An 18,253-nucleotide genomic window follows, 5' to 3' on the forward strand; every position below is an offset into this window, starting at 1 on the left:
TCTGTATCAGGTAGGATCTCTGACTGGGGTCAGTTGGAGACATCAGCAGATAGAGGGTTTTATGAAATACTAATTTTGGAATCACAACCTGGTTCTTGACCCACACTATTGATGTATCTTTAGACATGTCACTTGCTTTCTCCGAGTTTCAAGTTTTCCATTTGTAAAATAAGGGAGTTGGGACACCCTTGGGGCTGCGTCAGAGAGATTTCAGGACAGATTAATTACTGGAACTAGAGCTGAAGGGAGAGTCTTATATACTAGACCATATCAGGAAACAGAGGTTGTACTGCCTGGTTTAAGTTTGTCATTCAAAGGAATGGCAAGAGTGTAAATAACAAGATACTATAAATATAAATCATTTAATTTAACATTGCATTAAGTGCCTGGTAGGTTAGGACAACAACATACAAAATGTTCTCATGTTTGAAGATGATCCTGTTGATGCTATCTAAATGTCTGATCAGGGTTAAAAAGGCATTCCCATCATGGAACACTAAAGAACAGATTGTAGGTTCCTTCCTTTATTCAACAACAGGCAGCTACATCTCAGCTTTCACCAGCACTCCCTGGGAATGGCCCACATCATTTCAAACTAAGTAGAAAAGACATAAAAAGCATCTAGCTCTATCACTCCACTATAGGAGCCTCTCACCTAGTCCATATTTAGGAATTAAAGGAGGTGTGTTGGCACCCCAACATTAATGACTTGTCATATAAGTAAATTGGCTAAAGAAATAACAGTGGAGAAGACATCTTTGTTACCTGGAGAACCAGTCCCTTTTATGGCTTCATAAAGATGACAGAATAAAGTAGAAAAAGAGTTTGTCTCAGAGTCAGAAGATATGAGTTCAGCTGTTAGTTCAAACACCATCAATAAGCTTTGCTAAGAACCTTCTAGGTCAGGGCTACCCAACCTTAAAAGTTTTTATTGAAGAAATAGACAATATATTTTGATTTGTCATTTTAGTGCAAGCTCTGCAGTGGGTGGGCTTTATTTACTAAAGCATTTAGTAAACCCACAGGTGGTAGCATAAAATTGCTGTGGATTCATTTTGGACAGCTCTGTTCTAGGTGATAGGCAATGAACTAAGTGCTACGGATACAAGTCCAAAGAATGAATCATCCTTACTCACAAGCAAGTTACATTTTTCTTACATTTAATTTTTAATTTATTTTTTACTTACAAGTAAATAAAAATTTTAAACATTCATTTAAAATTATTTTGAGGGGCAGCTAGATGGTGCAGTGGATAGAGGACTGGTCCTAGAATCAGGAGGACCTGAGTTCAAATTTGACCTCAGACATTTAATAATTTCCTAGCTGTATGACCTTGGGCAAGTCACTTAGCCCTATTGCCTTGCCAAAAAAAGGGAACAAAAAAAAATTGTTTTGAATTCCATATTCCTCTTTCCTACTCTTCCCACCTCCAGAGAAGGCAATTTAATATTGATTATATATGTGTAGTCATGTTGAAAAAGAAAATGCGGATCAAAAAACCCAAGTTAAAGTAAAAAAAGTATGATTCAATCTGCATTCAGGAGTTTACATTCTAATGACACCAAGCACATATAAAAATATAAACAGCATAAATAAAGGGAATAAATACAAATACACACAAAATAGTTAACTGAAGAAGTAGAGGGTAATACTTGAGTCTTAAAGGAAGAGTGATTCTATGAGCAAGGGCATTCCAGGTATGAGGCACAGAGAAAGAATAGGCACCAATTTATATAAAGAGCAGAAATGTGAGTTTGGCTGGACTGCTAAGTGTGGAAGGAGAGTAATATCCAGTGAGAATGGAAAGGTAAACTGGGGCTGGATTGGGCTGGCCATTAAAAGCTAAAAAGAATGATTTTTATTTGACCTCAGAGGTAACAGAAAGTCATTTTAGTCAACAGAAGAGAAATCAAACTCCAGAATTTGCCTTTAAGGAAAATTACTTTGACTTCAGGGTATATAGTCTGGACTAGAATGATAAGAGACTTAAGTCAAAGAGACCAATTAGAAAGCTGTGGCAACAATCTAGGCTAGAAGTGATTAGGGTCTGAACTAAGGTGGTAACTTAACTAGCTTTATGAGTAGAGAAAAGGGGTCAGATGAAAGACTGTAGAGATAGAGATAACAAAATGTGGCAACATGAGATAAGGAGTCCAGGTTAATGCTGACGTGGATTACTGTGGTAGAATCCAGGGCTGTCCAGCCTTACTCTTAGAAGTTTTTATTGAAACAATAGACAATATATTTTGATTTGTCATTTTAGTGAGAGCTCTGTGGTAGCTCAGCTTCATTTGCTAAAACATTTAGTAAACCCAAAGGGGCCACATAAAATCGCCCTGGCCTCATTTTGGACAATCCTGTGATTGACTATAAGAATTAGTCAAGTAGATGGGAGATATGAATACAGATAGAACAAACAAGAAAGCTGTATAAGAAAAGCCCAAAGAACAGAGTAGAGAATAATCCACTAAGTCAAATGAAGCAGCCAGATTGAGAAAGATGATGAGGATTGAGGTTTTGCAATTAATAGATTGTTGGTAACTTTAGAGAGGATTGGTTAAGTGATAAGATAGGAAGCCAGATGGCAAAAGAGGAGGCAATGAATACAGCCCTCTTTTGTAAGGACTTTGACTGAAAAAGGGAAGAAAGATATGGGACTGTAGCTTGAAGGGATGTTGAGGGATAGAGAAAGATTTTTAAGAGGGGGGGGAGATAAGTAGATAAGAGCAGAAGGGAAGAAAAAGGACCTCATGCCAAATGGCCTCAAATTTCTGATTCAAGTAAGATCTTCAGCCAAGAGAAGGGATAAGGAATGTGGATGGCTTGAGAAGGGAATAGAAGATTTGGAATCGTTTTTGTAGGGAGTGAGAATTACAGAGAAAAAAATGGATTGCTTAGATGCTGCAGGAAACTGGCTGAGAGAGATAACATGAATTTGCAACACACCCAGTTAGTATGGCTATAAGGTGTCCTCTAGCTGTGTTCAGTTGCTTGTGAGTAACAACGGAAGAAACAGATGGCAGGGATAATCCAGAGCAGAAGTTTCACAAGAAAGGAGTAACAGAAAGGACAGTGTAGAGCTGAAATAACTAGCTTCTGGGTTGATACTGGAGAGATAGGAAAAGTGAAGTAAGAGCAAGAAAAATATTTACCTGAGAAAATACATGAGGTAGAGATAATATATGAGGTATCAATGAAGGCAAAGAAGTGGTTTAAGAGGATTAAAATACAAGAAAAGGTAGAATGATAGAAGGTCATGGATAATGATGAGCATCCCTATGTATAACTGCAATGAAATGAAAGTTATGGAAACTTAAGAAGACTAAGGAATTGGCAGGTTAAGATTTCGAAAGAGCATCTATTATCCATGTTAATATTAAAGTCTGCTAGTAAATGGATAGGAGTCAGGAAATAGAGAAAATTGCTAAGTCAGCTGCTAACTTCTTTGAGAAAAGAAAAAATGACTTAGGGAAAGGGGAAAAACTGGCTGGAAAACTCAGATTGAATGGATTTCAAATGAGGAAAGTTTGCTGAAAGTTGGACATGCCTTCATCTTTAAGCCTCAGTTTCCTTATCTGTAAAATGGGAATAATACTATCAACAGTATCTCACAAGATTATTATGAGTAAAGAATCTCACAAACCTTAAACTCCGTGAGTAATGGATATTATTATGATGCCAACAGTAGGATCAACAAAAAGTATCCAAGATGGTACTCTGCAAATATATCTTCTGTGCTCAGCCTGACCCACCTTCAAGAGGCATATGATAAACTATCTTAGGAAATAGGGTTCTTTCAACCAGTATCCAAAGTATTTTCTTCACTTGTCATCTTATAAATTCTATTTGACATTGTCCCTTTGTTTGCAATACTTTTGACAAATTTACTTACACAACTGTCTGGAGGGAAAAGGCCAAATTCTTCTTCATAGGTTTCTAGAGGATCAAGGGTTCTCAAGATTTTCCATTCTTGATCTATCTTTCAGAATTGTCACTTTCACCTGAATTGCTTTCCAATTTGTCCATTTTAGTTATTTTCTAGGATTATTTCTTTTGTGTTTTCACTTTACCTTGTCATTCCATCCATTTCTTGAGTAATTTAATTTCTTTTTTATTTGGGAATAATTTTAAAATTCTAAGTTCTAAGAAAAAAATCCATTTAAACAAATAAGCTCCAAAATAATCCTAAATTAAACCATAAATTCCAAATTACCCACGATATTTTTTAAAGTATATATCAACAAAACAACAAATATGTCTCATTTACTTTCTTCTGATCTTTTTCTGTGTGTATCCAGAGTTTCTGCTATAAATTTTTTTATATCATCACATCAGTCTGCACAATGATGTTTTTAATTTTATTTCCTTCTGTTGAAGAATTTCTGGTTTTGTTTTTAATGATATCTTTTCCTTTAAAGGTTGCTGATTGATCCTTTTAATTTTTTTAAATGTCTTTTCATTGGGTTAGAATTCCTCTGGTTGAGACTTCTATTGTTAATTTTTGAGGTGTAGGAGAAATTGAGGAAGTGAGTTCTTTTGAGCTCTCATCTTCCAGGAACCAAAGAAGAACTTATTGCTTTCAAGTGCTCTGGATAGTCTCTACCTCAATCAGCTGATAAATCACAAGTGTTTTAATTTTGCTGCACTGGAGATGTCCCTGGCACACTGTAATGTACAGGATTTCTTTTCTGCTCTTTGTTAATCTAATCCTTCCTGAAGGAAGGAATCCAAGTTGGGTTTGAGGTACTCAGAGTAAATGAAGAAGAAAGGGATAACAGGTGAAGAAAACAGGAACAAGACATGTGGATAGGGAAGATGGGGGGGGGGGAGAAAACATCTAGAGGTGGTGCTACGAGGGAGACACAGATGCGATAAACTGCTCTACATTTTCTTCATCATTCTTCAAAAAGGGCTTCAATGACTCAAATGTAGATAGATAATCTCTATGAATTGTGCAGTGCCAGTGAAACAGAGCCCTGGTCTATAGCTCCCAGGCTCAGGTTCTGAGGTGATTACACCTGATCAAAACCTCAAAACAGGCCCTCATTGTGCAGCACAAACAAGGAAGGCCTCCATTTCTTCTAGGAAGTGTATCAGTTTCTTTGTCCCCATTAACAATCCAATATGATGCTGAGCAAGAGGAGTTCCCAGATTAGCTTCAGTGTCAACTCGTGGGCATTCCCTGTTCTTTCTTTACCTCCTTCAAAAGTTCATCTATAATCCTAATTTCCAGTATTGCCTAGAGGAGCTGAGTCCAAAGGTAGAAATCAAAGAAGTTTGATTGCAAAGAACATGCAAGCATGTTTCCAGACCTTTCCCAATGTATTAATCAGTTTTGCTAAATTTTTTCCCTCTTCTTTTTTGTCTTATATATTATCTTTTTTTAGTTAAAATAATTCTCTTGGGGAGGCTGAGAGGAAGGGATATTGGGGAGTATTTTGTTAATGTACAAATATATCAATAAAAACTTATTTAAACAAAGAGAATGTATGATATATACTATTTTCAGAGAAAGCACACTGAGACTCAGGGCGTTCATATTCTTTCTAACACAAGTATATTTGACTTGAGTCAAAGCTAAATAACTATGATAACTGACTCTTGTGACCTGAAATTAGTCTATAAATCTTTCAAAAAGGATACATTATAATCTTTACCTATTTTCTGTAGTTTTGTAACAACAAAACTTCTGTGTCCCATAATCAATCTATGAGTCACCTAGGGATTGGGTAAACAATGTGTTCAAGAAATATCTAGGACTAAAACAGCTTCTATGAACTGCAGCATACCATTAGCTTATAGCTCAAGCAAACAAGAGGTCCTGAACATTCAGTCAATCCAAAACCAACACTGACTCAAGGTCTTCTAGGACCAAAAAAAGTCACCAATAAAGTGTTGGGCAATTCCCAAGCCCCACTAGTCTGTACAGGATCTGAGGACAAGCTCCAGTCTCTTTTAATTGACAGTGTCCAACATCAAAATGGAGCAAAAGAAAAGACTTATTCTGCAGCAACAGTCTTACGCTGTGGGATCAGACCTCATTCTAAATCATTTCCATGTACCTGCCCTTAGCTCGCCATGGTCAAAAAATCATCCTCTCTATGACCAAACTTCTGATAATGAGCCACTCTATATTTAGAAAATAGTTCCCTGATAGGTCTTTGCTTAAATTCTTTCTAGCTTGACTGGACCTGCCAAAGAGTTTGAGCTTCATTGGAACAGCGCTGAGGAATCCCTAAGCTTCAACAAGTTAAAAGGAGGAAACAGAGTAGAAACTGTGTGGAGGACTGCACAATTCCTAAATCAATGAGAGCACAGACCTAAAGATTCTATACAATAAAATATTTTGGCAAGTTACCCAAAACAAGCAGGTACCAACTCCTTATTTTCTCCTACTAGCATGCACATCAACTCATTTGCTCCCGTCTTTCCCAACCACAACCACCTGCTCTCTCCATCTTGTCTTTGTGATAAAGTGGCTAGACTGCTGAATCTGAGAATTCAGAATCAAAAGCTGACTTTGCTACTTAAAAGCCTATGTAATTCCAGATAAGCTGATTTACCTTTCTGGGCCTCATTAGTAAAATCAGGGTTCAGACCTCAAGGTTCTATTTGGTATTAAGTTTATGATTCTAAGATCCCTTTCCTTTCATTTCTTGGCCTCTCAGTCATCATCATGCTCGCTTTTAGTAATATTCAGCTTCACAGAGAAGACTAGTATTCCTTTACCTTTCTGAAATAGAGAACAGAGCTCCAATAGCATCAGCCTTAACTCCTGGCATTGAGTGTTTCTGAATGGAAATGGGATGACAGTGATTGTGAACTACTGAAGTGGAAGACACATATGCAGGGTGGAGAGCAGTGACCCATAGATGAAGCAAAAAGCCCGAGATGGCAGGCAGGTGACAGGATCTGAAGCCATAGGTAGATCTCACACACTTATCTATCATTAGCAGGCATCGGGGCAAGTTACTCCCCCACCTTCTCTAGGCTTCTGATTCCTCTGTGAAATGAGGGAGGTGCACCAGATGATCTCAAAAGTTTCCTACAAGTTATTAATTCTTATTAAGTTAAAACTCCCAGTTATGTGGACTGAATCTTAATCCTGTCTCTGCCACTACATCTGTGCAGGTCCAGGCAATTTGCTTCTTCCTTCTAGACTTCAATTTCCCCTTTGGATAACATGGTGGCTGGATCATGTCACAGATGGAGAGAAACTTGGATAGGATCATCTCTAGGGTCTATTCTAATTCTAAAATCCTATGATTCAAAGACATTTATTTTACTTCCCAACCTTTAGTTTTTTCATTTGTAAAATGGGTTATGTAAGGACTAAGCATCTTTTAATAATCAACTGGAACATAATTGAGCGACTGAGAGCACACAAAATCCATCTTATTCAGCATGACAAAATCTAGCCTCAAAAAGGCATGAAGCCATACTCAAAAAAAAGACTGATTAACTGTCAAGTATCAAATATCTCAAATGACACTTCTGTTTACCTTTAGCCGCTGATTGAAAGCATCAAACAGTAGTTTGATTCCATCCTGAGTCAGGTTAAGGATGAGGTCATGACTAAGAGGGGCCTGTAAGACAAAGGGAAAACAAAATGAGGATTCCACTCACCCAAATAGGATTTATAAAGCACCTACTGTGTGTTATACTCTCCCCAAAGGAGCTGAGGGAAATAGAAATTGTTCTATTTATATGAAATATTTTTTGTTTTCAACTAGAACTTATTTCTACAACACTAGCTGATGAGATTTATTTACTTGATTTTCATAAAAGAATATCCCATTTTGTCCAACTTATGCAGAAATGATACATTTTTTATTGTCTGATTTTACTGCTTTTGGTCAAATGTTAGGAGCAAAGAAGCCATATGGAGAACTCATTGTTGCCAATGAAAAATGAAAAAAACTTCTCCAAAGTTACCAATGATCTTTTAATTGTCAAATCTAATTTTTTTTTTTCTAAATCTTCAACACTCTTGATCTCTATGCAGATTTCTCCTGGATACTGCCTCTTCTCAAAGTTTCATGATTCTCCCCTGGTTTCCTTCTACCCATCAGACTCTTCCTTCTCTATTCCCTTTGCTGAGGGAATAGGTCACACCCATGGATGTCCCACAAGGGTCTGTTTTAGGTTTCTTTCTCTCACTATAGTATTTCACTTGATGATGTCACCAATTCCATGGATTCAATTATCATCTCAAGACTGATAACTCTCACATCACTGAACCCAGTATCCTTCCCCCTAAATACTCCCCTCTTTCAAACTTCCCTAAGCCATTATCCTCTCAGTCACAAAACCTTGATATCCTGACCTTCTTACTTCCTCTCATTCCCCATATTCAAAGAGCTGTCAAACATTGCCAATTCTATCAAGTATGTATGTCTCCTTCTTTCCTCTCACATTGCCACTACCCTGATGCAGGCCCTTATCACTTTAGACCTCAACTATTCAAAGGCTTTCTGGTTGCTCTCCCTACCTCAAGACTCTTCCCAATTACAGTGCACCCTCTCCTCAGTTGCCAAAATGATCTACCTAAACTACACCACCTGCTTCTCATAATCAAAAAACTCCAGAGGTATCTTATTAATTTTAAGATCAAAAACAAAATCCTGTTTGATTTTTTTCCGAAGCCCTCCTTACTTTTTCCATAACAAGGGTCACTAACAGTGCCTCAAGTTTTCAAAGGAGAAAGAAATCATTTCTAATTTGAGAGATAGGAGGAAGGCAGAAACAAAAATTTTCATGAAGCTATCAGAACTTGATTCCCAGTCTTGGTAAAATGAGGATATTACTTATACTACATGCCTCACAGGGCTGTGGTGCAGATGGAATCACAAGAAAAACACTGAAAGGAACTATAGATATGTGAGCTATTGTGAAATGCTAGCAATGACAAGAGATTTGGGGTTAGAAGTGGGAGAGATTTCTAGGGGTATATATGACCAAAAAATACAGAAATGAGGATTCATTTTCAGAACAGCAAGTAGTCTACTTATCCAGAATACATATGTGAAAAGAATTGGAGAAAAGGATTAAAAGACAGTCTGTGGAGGTCCTTGAATAACGGGATTGAGCATAACCTTAAGCTATAGGTAATGGAAACTCTTGGAGATGACATGATCACAACTCTGTATTAGGGAAAAGTGAATAGTGTGGCACAGGAGGAAGAACACTGGATATGAAATCAGAAGACCTTAAATTTCCTCCTTTGGAAGATGAGCAAATTCAACTAGAGGGTTTCTAAAGTCCTGGTCTAGTTTTAAGGTCTATGATCAGGGGCGGCTAGGTGGCGCAGTGGATAGAGCACCGGCCCTGGAGTCAGGAATACCTGAGTTCAAATGCGGCCTCAGACACTTAATAACTGCCTAGCCCTGTGGCCTTAGGCAAGCCACTTAACCCCACTGCCTTGCAAAAAAAAAAAAAAACTAAAAGCAAATAAATAAAGTCTATGATCCTCCCACTGGATCTGGTCCTACTGGTAGGGAAGACAATACCTTTCTGAGTCTCACCAATAAAATGAAGGAATTAGGTGACTTCCTAAGACTTCTGATAGCTTTAAATATATCATCCTTAAATTAATCTGTAGCACACCTAGAATGAATCAGAACAAGGAGAGATTGGAGGCAGTAAGACCAGTTAGCAAGCTCTTATGAGTGTAACCATTTACCACAATTCAGATCCTGCCTCTGTCACTTTGGACCTCAGATTCCTCATCTGTCAAATGAGGGGGTTGGGTTGGATGTCCTCTATAATGTCTTCAAACTTTAAATCTATGATTGAGGAATGCCTCACTCCCAGTAGGAAGAAACCTGTTTCAGGACCTACAAGGAAGCTCTTTGATAGTCATTCTTTCCTCCCTACATTCACAAAGATTAATTTAATGGCCAGAATAAACACCTTAAATCCATGATTCCTTGAGGCTAATGTTATTGAGTAGCTATAGTCACTTAAAGAAGTCATAGCTTCCAGACTCCCACCAACCCAATGCAATTGTTAGATTAGTTAAAACCCTGAGCTAAAATGGATTAAAGGGTCAGAACCTACATGGCAACTCTACTGTGAAACCGAGGAGGGAAATCCCTCTTGCTTCAGAAAGGGGCTATTAAAAGAAAAAAAAAACCTCATGATAGCAGATAATCTTGTCTCTCTATTCTCATCAGAAAGAAAGGTGGCTTACAGACTGTCATGATGATCAATAGGGTTTCCCCAAGGTAAAATGGCAGTGTCTAGAAGCATAACAACTTCTAAAGCTCCAGGTGATAGTGGAGTCATATCACCTAACATAACTCTCTCCTTCAAAATAGGATTTAATTTTACAAACATCAAAGTTATTCAGCATCACAATAGAGGACTTCCTAGGATCAAAGGTCTAAATGACTGTTTTTCAAGACCCATTATGCAGTGCTGTTTAAAACAAGTATATCTACCACCTGAAGTTTGGATTCTGATACATGTAAAAGGAACCAAAGGATTCAGAGATGGAAATAAATTTAGACATTAACTATCAAGTCTAGAAGGTCTTTAGAAAGAAAGTTACTACCTGTCGATTTACCTTTTCTTTCTTTAGGTTTTTGCAAGGCAATGGAGTTAAGTGGCTTGCCCAAGGCCATACAGCTAGGTAGTTATTAAGTGTCTGAGGCCGCATTTGAACTCAGTTCCTCCTGACTCCAGGGCCGGTGCTCTATCCACTGCGCCACCTAGCTGCCCCATCAATTTACTTTTACAGGTGGAGAAACTAGGTCTTGAATAAAGTGATTTTTCAAACAAATGTAGTAAGTACGTAACAAGGTCATATTTAAAACTAGGGATCTCTCTACATAATACTCTGATGCTTTGGGGGCTCTGAACAGAGGGCAGAACACTCCCCACTGAACTGCCTAAGCCTCTAGCCCTTTCCATGAATCCACCTGCCATCTCTCAGCTACCCAGAAAAATAAAGGGAGAGCATCAGAATACAGACCTGGACTCTCTGGGGTATTCTCCATAAAAATGGATAAAAAGAGCACTACATAATAAAACCAGAATACATAATTTTAAAAAGTTTCCACTTAAATTTATAATTTTTGTTTTAAGTTACTAGTTTAATAATAATAATAATAATAATATAGTATATATTATTCTGTCTTTTAGAATTTGTTGACTTTTATAAGCTAGGATGAAATTAAAAAGAATGTTAATTCTCTGCTTATGTTATAGATTTCTTTTCACATAACTAGTAAGTCCAATTTATTAACAAGTTCAGATTGAGTAACTATTAATCTTTTTTATATGATTTGTCATTCTGATGGAGTGTTGACATCTACTATATATATACTATATACTATATACTTGTGAATTTAGCAGTTGAATTGTTTGATTTGAATAAATTGAAAGTTACATTAAAAAAATCATGAGCATGTCTAGGCCAAACCTTATAATGTAAAAGAAACCTCCTGAAAGGTTTAGAGAAACCATTTCTTAATTTTCCAATATGTTTTTATACATGTCTGAAGTGATGGAGGCAGCTAGGTGGCATAGTGGATAAAGCACCGGCCCTGGAGTCAGGAGTACCTGGGTTCAAATCCGGTCTCAGACACTTAATAATTACCTGTGGCCTTGGGCAAGCCACTTCACCCCACTGCCTTGCAAAAACCTAAAACAAACAAACAAACAAAAAAACTAAAGTGATTAAGTTCTGGACAAAATAATGACATAGCAAATATTTCCTTTTTGTAAGGGTCAATAACTTTGTTTTTTGGGGGGGTTTTTTTAGGTTTTTGCAAGGCAAATGGGGTGAAGTGGCTTGCCCAAGCCCACAGGTAATTATTAAGTGTCTGAGACTGGATTTGAACCCAGGTACTCTTGACTCCAGGGACGATGCTTTATCCACTATGCCACCTAGCCGCCCTAGGGTCAATAACTTTGGCAACTGACTTTTTACCTAAAGAATATAATCAAGTTCCTTAATTTTGAGGTACATATTCCTTACACACATCTGAAAGCTTATCAATGACACTATTTTTGGACTGGTCCTGATATGTCCAGTAATTGGCTCCTTCCACCAAGGCAGCTCTTACCCTGTTTGTCCAGGGCAGCTAGGGTGGTACAGTGGATAGTGCACTGACCTCAGAGTCAGGAGGATGGAAGGAGTTCAAATCCAGCCTCGGGCATTTGACACTAAATAGGTGTGTGATTCTGGGCAGGTCACTTAATCTTGATTGCCTGAATCCAGGGCCATTTCCAGTCTCCCTGATTCATATCTGGCTACTGCACCCAGATGATATCTGTGAGGTGATGCTATGACAAGCACATGAATTGAATTTGAGTGAGGGGAACTGTGCTAAGTCACTGGTCTCACTTTCTCCTCCAGAGCCAAAATCATAAAATTTGAAGTTATAATTATATAAAATAAAGTAATTGGTTCCAGCCCCATGTAAATATACAGTTAGATCTATCCTCTACCTATAATCTATGGTAATGTACTTTAAAGTAGAAAAGCAAAATGAATGTAATGAATGTAAAGTGCTAAATATTTTGAACTTTTTTTGGTTGGATAAAAGAATAACAACCATTTTGGCAGTCGGTTGCTTTGTAATACACTAATAAGAAAACTTGGAGAGAGAAAAGACATCCAACAGCTAATCATATGAGGAAGAATTTTAACAAGAAGTGGCACCTATGTCGTATCTTGAAGGGGTTAGAAAGGGAAGGGAATGAGCAGTGATTAGGTGCCTACTGTGTGCCTGGCACTTTACAAATACCATCCATTTAATCCATATTGGAACTCTGGAAGATTGGTGCTATTCTGACCCACATTTTTTAAGTTTAGGAGACACTTCTTTCATACCAGAGTCCCACAGCTACCAAGTCCCTGTGGCTGGGTTTCCAGTGCTCTATCTGTATTGAGGCATGAAAGAGAGTCCATGCCAAGGCCGAGGGGAGCTGGACATAAATTTTTTTTTGGGGGGGGCAACAAGAAGGCTGACTTCCTCAGAATGCAGTATATGTGAGAAGTCATGTGAAATCAATCTGGAAAGGGAGGCTGGAACATGAAACTTAGGCATGGTTAAGTTCTGAATAAAGCTTAATGCCTCCCTAGCTTAGCTTGCTAGTATCATTTTTATCTGAGAAGATAAAAATAACTAATTTTTAAACATTCACACTTAGATCCCAGAGGTATTAGTAATATCGTGACCTTTTTTTAAAAATCAACTCAATTGTGAGAAAAACAAACATTCTCTTCAATGAAGAAGAGAAACTCTTAAGAACAAGGAATCAGGAAAGCGAAAGCCCAAGAAAGCATCACAGATGCGATCAAACTGAATGTAATGAAAATTCTGACCACATCTAAAATAATGGGTTCCATTCTGGTTATTGCATTTTAAAAGGGACACTGAATGATAAGACACATGGTGGGAAAAAATATATTACCAACAAATGACAGAAAAGGAATAACTGGGGATGTGTGGGTCTAGAAAAGCAGTTGTGACTGTCAGTGAGAATGAAGAATAAAGAGATATACTTAATGGTATATGTGGTAAAGGAAGCAGAGGAAAACATTCTGCCTATTGGGCAGGTACTTTCCTGAATATGTTGAGATCTGCCCAGGTAAAAAGGAACCCCCCCCACAATGATAAGATCAAGTGATTGTTTAAATATCAAAGTACTGACAATGTAGACCATGACTGAAGTAGGGAGGGAGGCTCAAAACAACATAGCCTAAGGATCAGATTATTTTTAAGGATCAACTAAAACCCAGGGGATTTTTAGAATGAAGAGAAGATCAACAGCGTACATGACCAGGGTCTTTAAATATCTTAGTGGCAAGTCGCACTGAAAAGGGAATAGAAGGAGTCTCCAGAGTTAAAAATGAAGTATGACTGCTTATGAGGAGCCAGATTTCAGTTAAGAGTTTTCTATCAGGGCGGCTGGGTGGCACAGTGGATAAAGCACCGGCCTTGGAGTCAGGAGTCCCTGGGTTCAAATCCGGTCTCAGACACTTAATAATTACCTAGCTGTGTGGCCTTGGGCAAGCCACTTAACCCCATCTGCCTTGCAAAAACCTAAAAAAAAAAAAGTTTTCTTATCATCTGGAGCTCTCCCCCAACAAGACAAGTAAGTTGGCCCAAAAAATAATAAATACTTAAGTCACTGGAGCTGCTCAGGTAAAGGCAAATTGACCCTTTTCACTTCAAAATCTAGTCAATTTTCTATAGATAACCTGACAACAATACTGTTTCTAGTAAATGACTAAACATGCTGTCCTGAAGTTATAGCATGTACAGTTAATGTTTCTTTGTTATTAAAGTATTAAGTAGATTTAAAAATTTAACTAATCTGAAGGTCTGTAGCTTATTTTAATTAACTAACTACACTGTAATGAGTCAAAAAATAAAGCAGTCCATCTTTATTTTTAATGTCCAGTTATCTGCATCAAAGTGACCTGCATCTGCAGATCAAATTGATGAGTATTTAGAAGTCAGACATTTACACACTAGATTAAAGGTAATCTGATCAAGACAGAGTGATGACCTCTTACTCTGGAAGCCAAAAATTATTTTCATAGCATGTATGACACATTCAGTATCAATGAACTGTAATTCTTTAACATTGTTTCTAAGCCACTCTCCACTTTTTTTCCTGGTAGGAAACAGACCACTGCAAGATGAATATTTCTAAAGTATGTTTCTATCCCTTCATGTAATTACGGGACATGAACCTATGATGGTTTACCACAGTCTATCAAAACTTATTAGTCTAACAGTTAAACTCCATAATCCGGGAGGCTAGGTGGCGCAATGGATAGAGCACCGGCCCCGGAGTCAGGAGTACCCGAGTTCAAATCCAGCCTCAGACACAACAATTACCTAGCTATGTGGCCTTGGGCAAACCACTTAACCCCATTGCCTTGCAAAATAAAACAAACAAACAAAAAAACCCATTAAAAAAAACCCCTCCATAATCCAACCTCATCTTCCACTACTGCCCAACATAAATCTTCCATATTTTGGCTGGTCTCTTCACTGCCCTCACACATACCTAAGCTCTGCCTCTAAGGTTTTGATATCCTCTTTACTTAAAGTGCCTTTTCACTATCCCATCTATTTACATAGGCATGCTTTGCCTAATACTGTTGAATATCATGCTAGAAAGGAGTTTATAGGTGAAGAAACTGAGTTTAGAGATGTGAAGTGACTTTTGATCTAACAAAAAAAAAGCATTTAGAAGGCAGAAAGTTCTGCGGGAACACAAATGACAAAAATGTCTTGAGCAAAGTGGGCATTGGAGAAACCAAAGATGAAGCTACACTACAGCCTGGCTATAATGTCATCTCCTTATTCCAACAGATGATTATAAACTTTGTAGTAAATGCAAGTAAAAATCAATTAACTCACTTTACAACTATTTAGTTTTAGGTAAGTTAATTTTAGCATACAAAAATTGTCAAAAACAAATTTTCAGTCATTTAATGGGTTTTCATTAGCATTCTGTGTCCATTTATTCACATATACACACATACATAATTACACATATTTATTTATTTTTAGATGGTCATTTTCATTTTTACATTGTCTATTCTTCTGGTTCTACCTTTTTTTTCATTTGGTTTTACTGTCTAAAGGACATTACAAAAGCATGCTACCTAAGGATCACCGGGGCCCACTTGTACTTTCTTTGATATGATCTCAGATCATATAACCATCTCTTTTGTATAGTTTGACCAAATGATTCTGATTCTTTTATGACTTCATGATACCAACTTAAGCTTCCTATTGGTCCAAATGTAGGTAGGAGCTAGGTTTCCTAACTCTTTGAAATTAGGCCACAATAACATACAATTCAGTACTGAGCACAATGTAGATCCCCTAATAAATGCTGGATAAATATTTTTGCCCAGTCCTGCCTATGACCACACATTGATGAAACAGCTGGCTTGGGTGAGAAGCATAGCTTGTGGCTAAGGAACATTTTCTGTGTGTGAAGGAAGCTTGGGCAATGTGAGGATCAGATTTATGTTCTTGGCGGAAATACTCAGTTCTAACCAGTCTAGACAGGCCCCACAAAAGTAGCCATAGAATGTTCTTTCATGACTTCCCTGTCTCTACTTCCAATTAGTGTTCTGCAATTTGGGTTCTAAAGCTCTTGGGGAGAAAATGAATTGAAAACATCAAATCTTGGTCCTGAAGTGTCCAATAGATCACATTTAGTCAATCTTTCAATCTTTAGGAACCTTTCCCCCCCCCCCATTTATTGAAAGAAAAAGTTCTCATGTACTCTCTGCAAGGTGTTTATTGGGGGATATCAAGTTAACTAAGACCAAGTTCCTGGACTTGAGATGTTTACCTGGATCTAAAAATTAATTTTTAATTAAAATGAATATTAATAACAAAGTTTTTGAAATAAAACAGTATAATAGTGCAAAGTACTCCAGGAATCCAAAGGATAGGTCTTCATTATAAGCACATAAAAATTCATTTTTAAAAGGAGATTCTGCAAGAAGAAACCTAACTAAAGAACACCCCCCCCCAAGAAAAAAAGAAAAAGAAAACTAATCCACACTTACTCTTCAGAAAAAGTTTCCTTAATTCTAAGCTAAATCTCTTCTTACTCTGTTCTCTGAGGATACTGGTCTTAGTTAAATAAAAAAATAACCAATATTTTATCACCTTCAATTTCTAGTGTGGTTGAAATATCAAAAGCTTATAGTGATTCAAAGAAAAAAATGGGATAACAACATTCCTGTGGGTTTGTTCTCTCTTTTTTTCTCTGAGAGAACTCTTGTCATTTTTAAATGTTACAACATCTTTGTGGAAGGGATGAGCCATACTTCCCTAAAAGGCCAGGGTGAGGTCACTGCTCAGATAGCTAAAAACCTGTATTATAAAAGATAGGGAAGAAATTCTAACACAGCCAGCTCTTGTTTGATACTTCTATACTTGGAGAAAGCTGGTGGAAAATAAAACCCCTTAGAAAATCAAAGAAACAGTCATGTTGGCCACCTCCCCAAACTCATGAGCATTTTGGCTGTCTAAATGCTAAGGCTGCTGAAATGTCAGAAGATAAATCTAGCAGGCACAAAAACAAGTTCATTAGTCAGTACAATTCCAAACCTGGTACTAATAATTCATCAAGACAAAAAATTTTAATGTTAAAGGAAATATATTTTGAGGTTGCTTTTTTCCTAAAACAGCAATCATTTGATGAAATTACTGGTTACTCTGGTTTCTCCTCTTCATGTGGTAATAACACATTGAGTATTGTATGTATAGTGGTTAAGGCCACAATCCATGTGTTGTAGCAGTATCACATGATGCATCATATCCTGTCATGACTCACTTTTGAATGAAGGCATTTTCACAAAACAAACTAGTCATCACTCACCTGTTCACTGTAGAGAACCTGGACGTTTTTAATGATACGACAGTATTTCTGAAGAATTGCTACAGCCTGAGCCAATGGCATTCCTGAAACAGAAGAATGTTACCAGTTTAGTCACAGATATGACAAACTCAAAACAATAGCAACAATGGGTAAAAGAGCACTAACATTGTATATAGTAAAAAGAATAGAAGAGTCTGGGAGTCAGGAGACATGGGTGCTGGTCCCAGCATAACCACCAAATAGTTTGTGATTCTAGGCAAATCACTTCTTTCTGGATCACAATTTGTGCGTTCTTTATTTGTAAAGTGAGGAGATCAGAATAGATGAGCTCTAAGATCTAGCATCCTATAATTTTAACTATAGTACATAACCATAAAAATATAGCTATACTAACAAAGCTATTTTACAAATTATTTCAGTTAGCAACCAACCACTGAAATGTTTGCTATTCTTTCATTAGGCTAAAAAAGGTTCAAAATATTTAGCACTTTACATTCATTTTGTTTTTCTACTTTAAAGTACATTACCACAGATTATAGGTAGAGGATAGATCTAACTGTATATTCACATGGGGTTGGAACTGATTATTTTATATAATTATAACTTCAAATTTTGTGATTTTTGAATACCTGTGATCACCTGAGAGTATTCAATATTTATATTAAGCAAGACCTGACTGTACACCCAGTTTAAAAAACTCAAAATTCCCATAACAATTTTTCAAAAGGTTTAATACTCAAGTACATTAAAAATGTTGAGGTAAGCAGGACTGGATTTTTTATACTACTTTTTTCAGAAAAGGTTTTAATATACTATATTCTTAGAAGGCAAGAACACAGCATATTCTTTCTGTCCCATCCATCTTGTTTCAGTTAAG

The 18,253-nt window shown here is 37.1% G+C and overlaps 1 protein-coding gene across 3 annotated transcripts in view; it reads right to left on the reverse strand.

Annotated features, from left to right (window-relative positions):
• The window catches only part of PHAF1 (phagophore assembly factor 1), a 61,625-nt gene that overhangs the window by 37,655 nt on the left and 5,717 nt on the right, over positions 1 to 18,253 (reverse strand). For 2 of the 3 annotated variants that reach the window (XM_074202746.1, XM_074202739.1), the window contains exons 2-3: positions 17,377 to 17,459; positions 7,503 to 7,586 (exon numbers count right to left, since the gene is read on the reverse strand). In XM_074202746.1, coding sequence (XP_074058847.1) covers positions 7,503 to 7,586; positions 17,377 to 17,459 — 167 coding nt within the window. The remainder of the gene's footprint in view (positions 1 to 7,502; positions 7,587 to 17,376; positions 17,460 to 18,253) is intronic. The other variant, XM_074202756.1, reaches the window with a different exon arrangement.

The sequence above is a fragment of the Macrotis lagotis genome, chromosome 1, assembly GCF_037893015.1.
Source record: "Macrotis lagotis isolate mMagLag1 chromosome 1, bilby.v1.9.chrom.fasta, whole genome shotgun sequence".
NCBI classification, from domain to species: domain Eukaryota; kingdom Metazoa; phylum Chordata; class Mammalia; order Peramelemorphia; family Peramelidae; genus Macrotis; species Macrotis lagotis.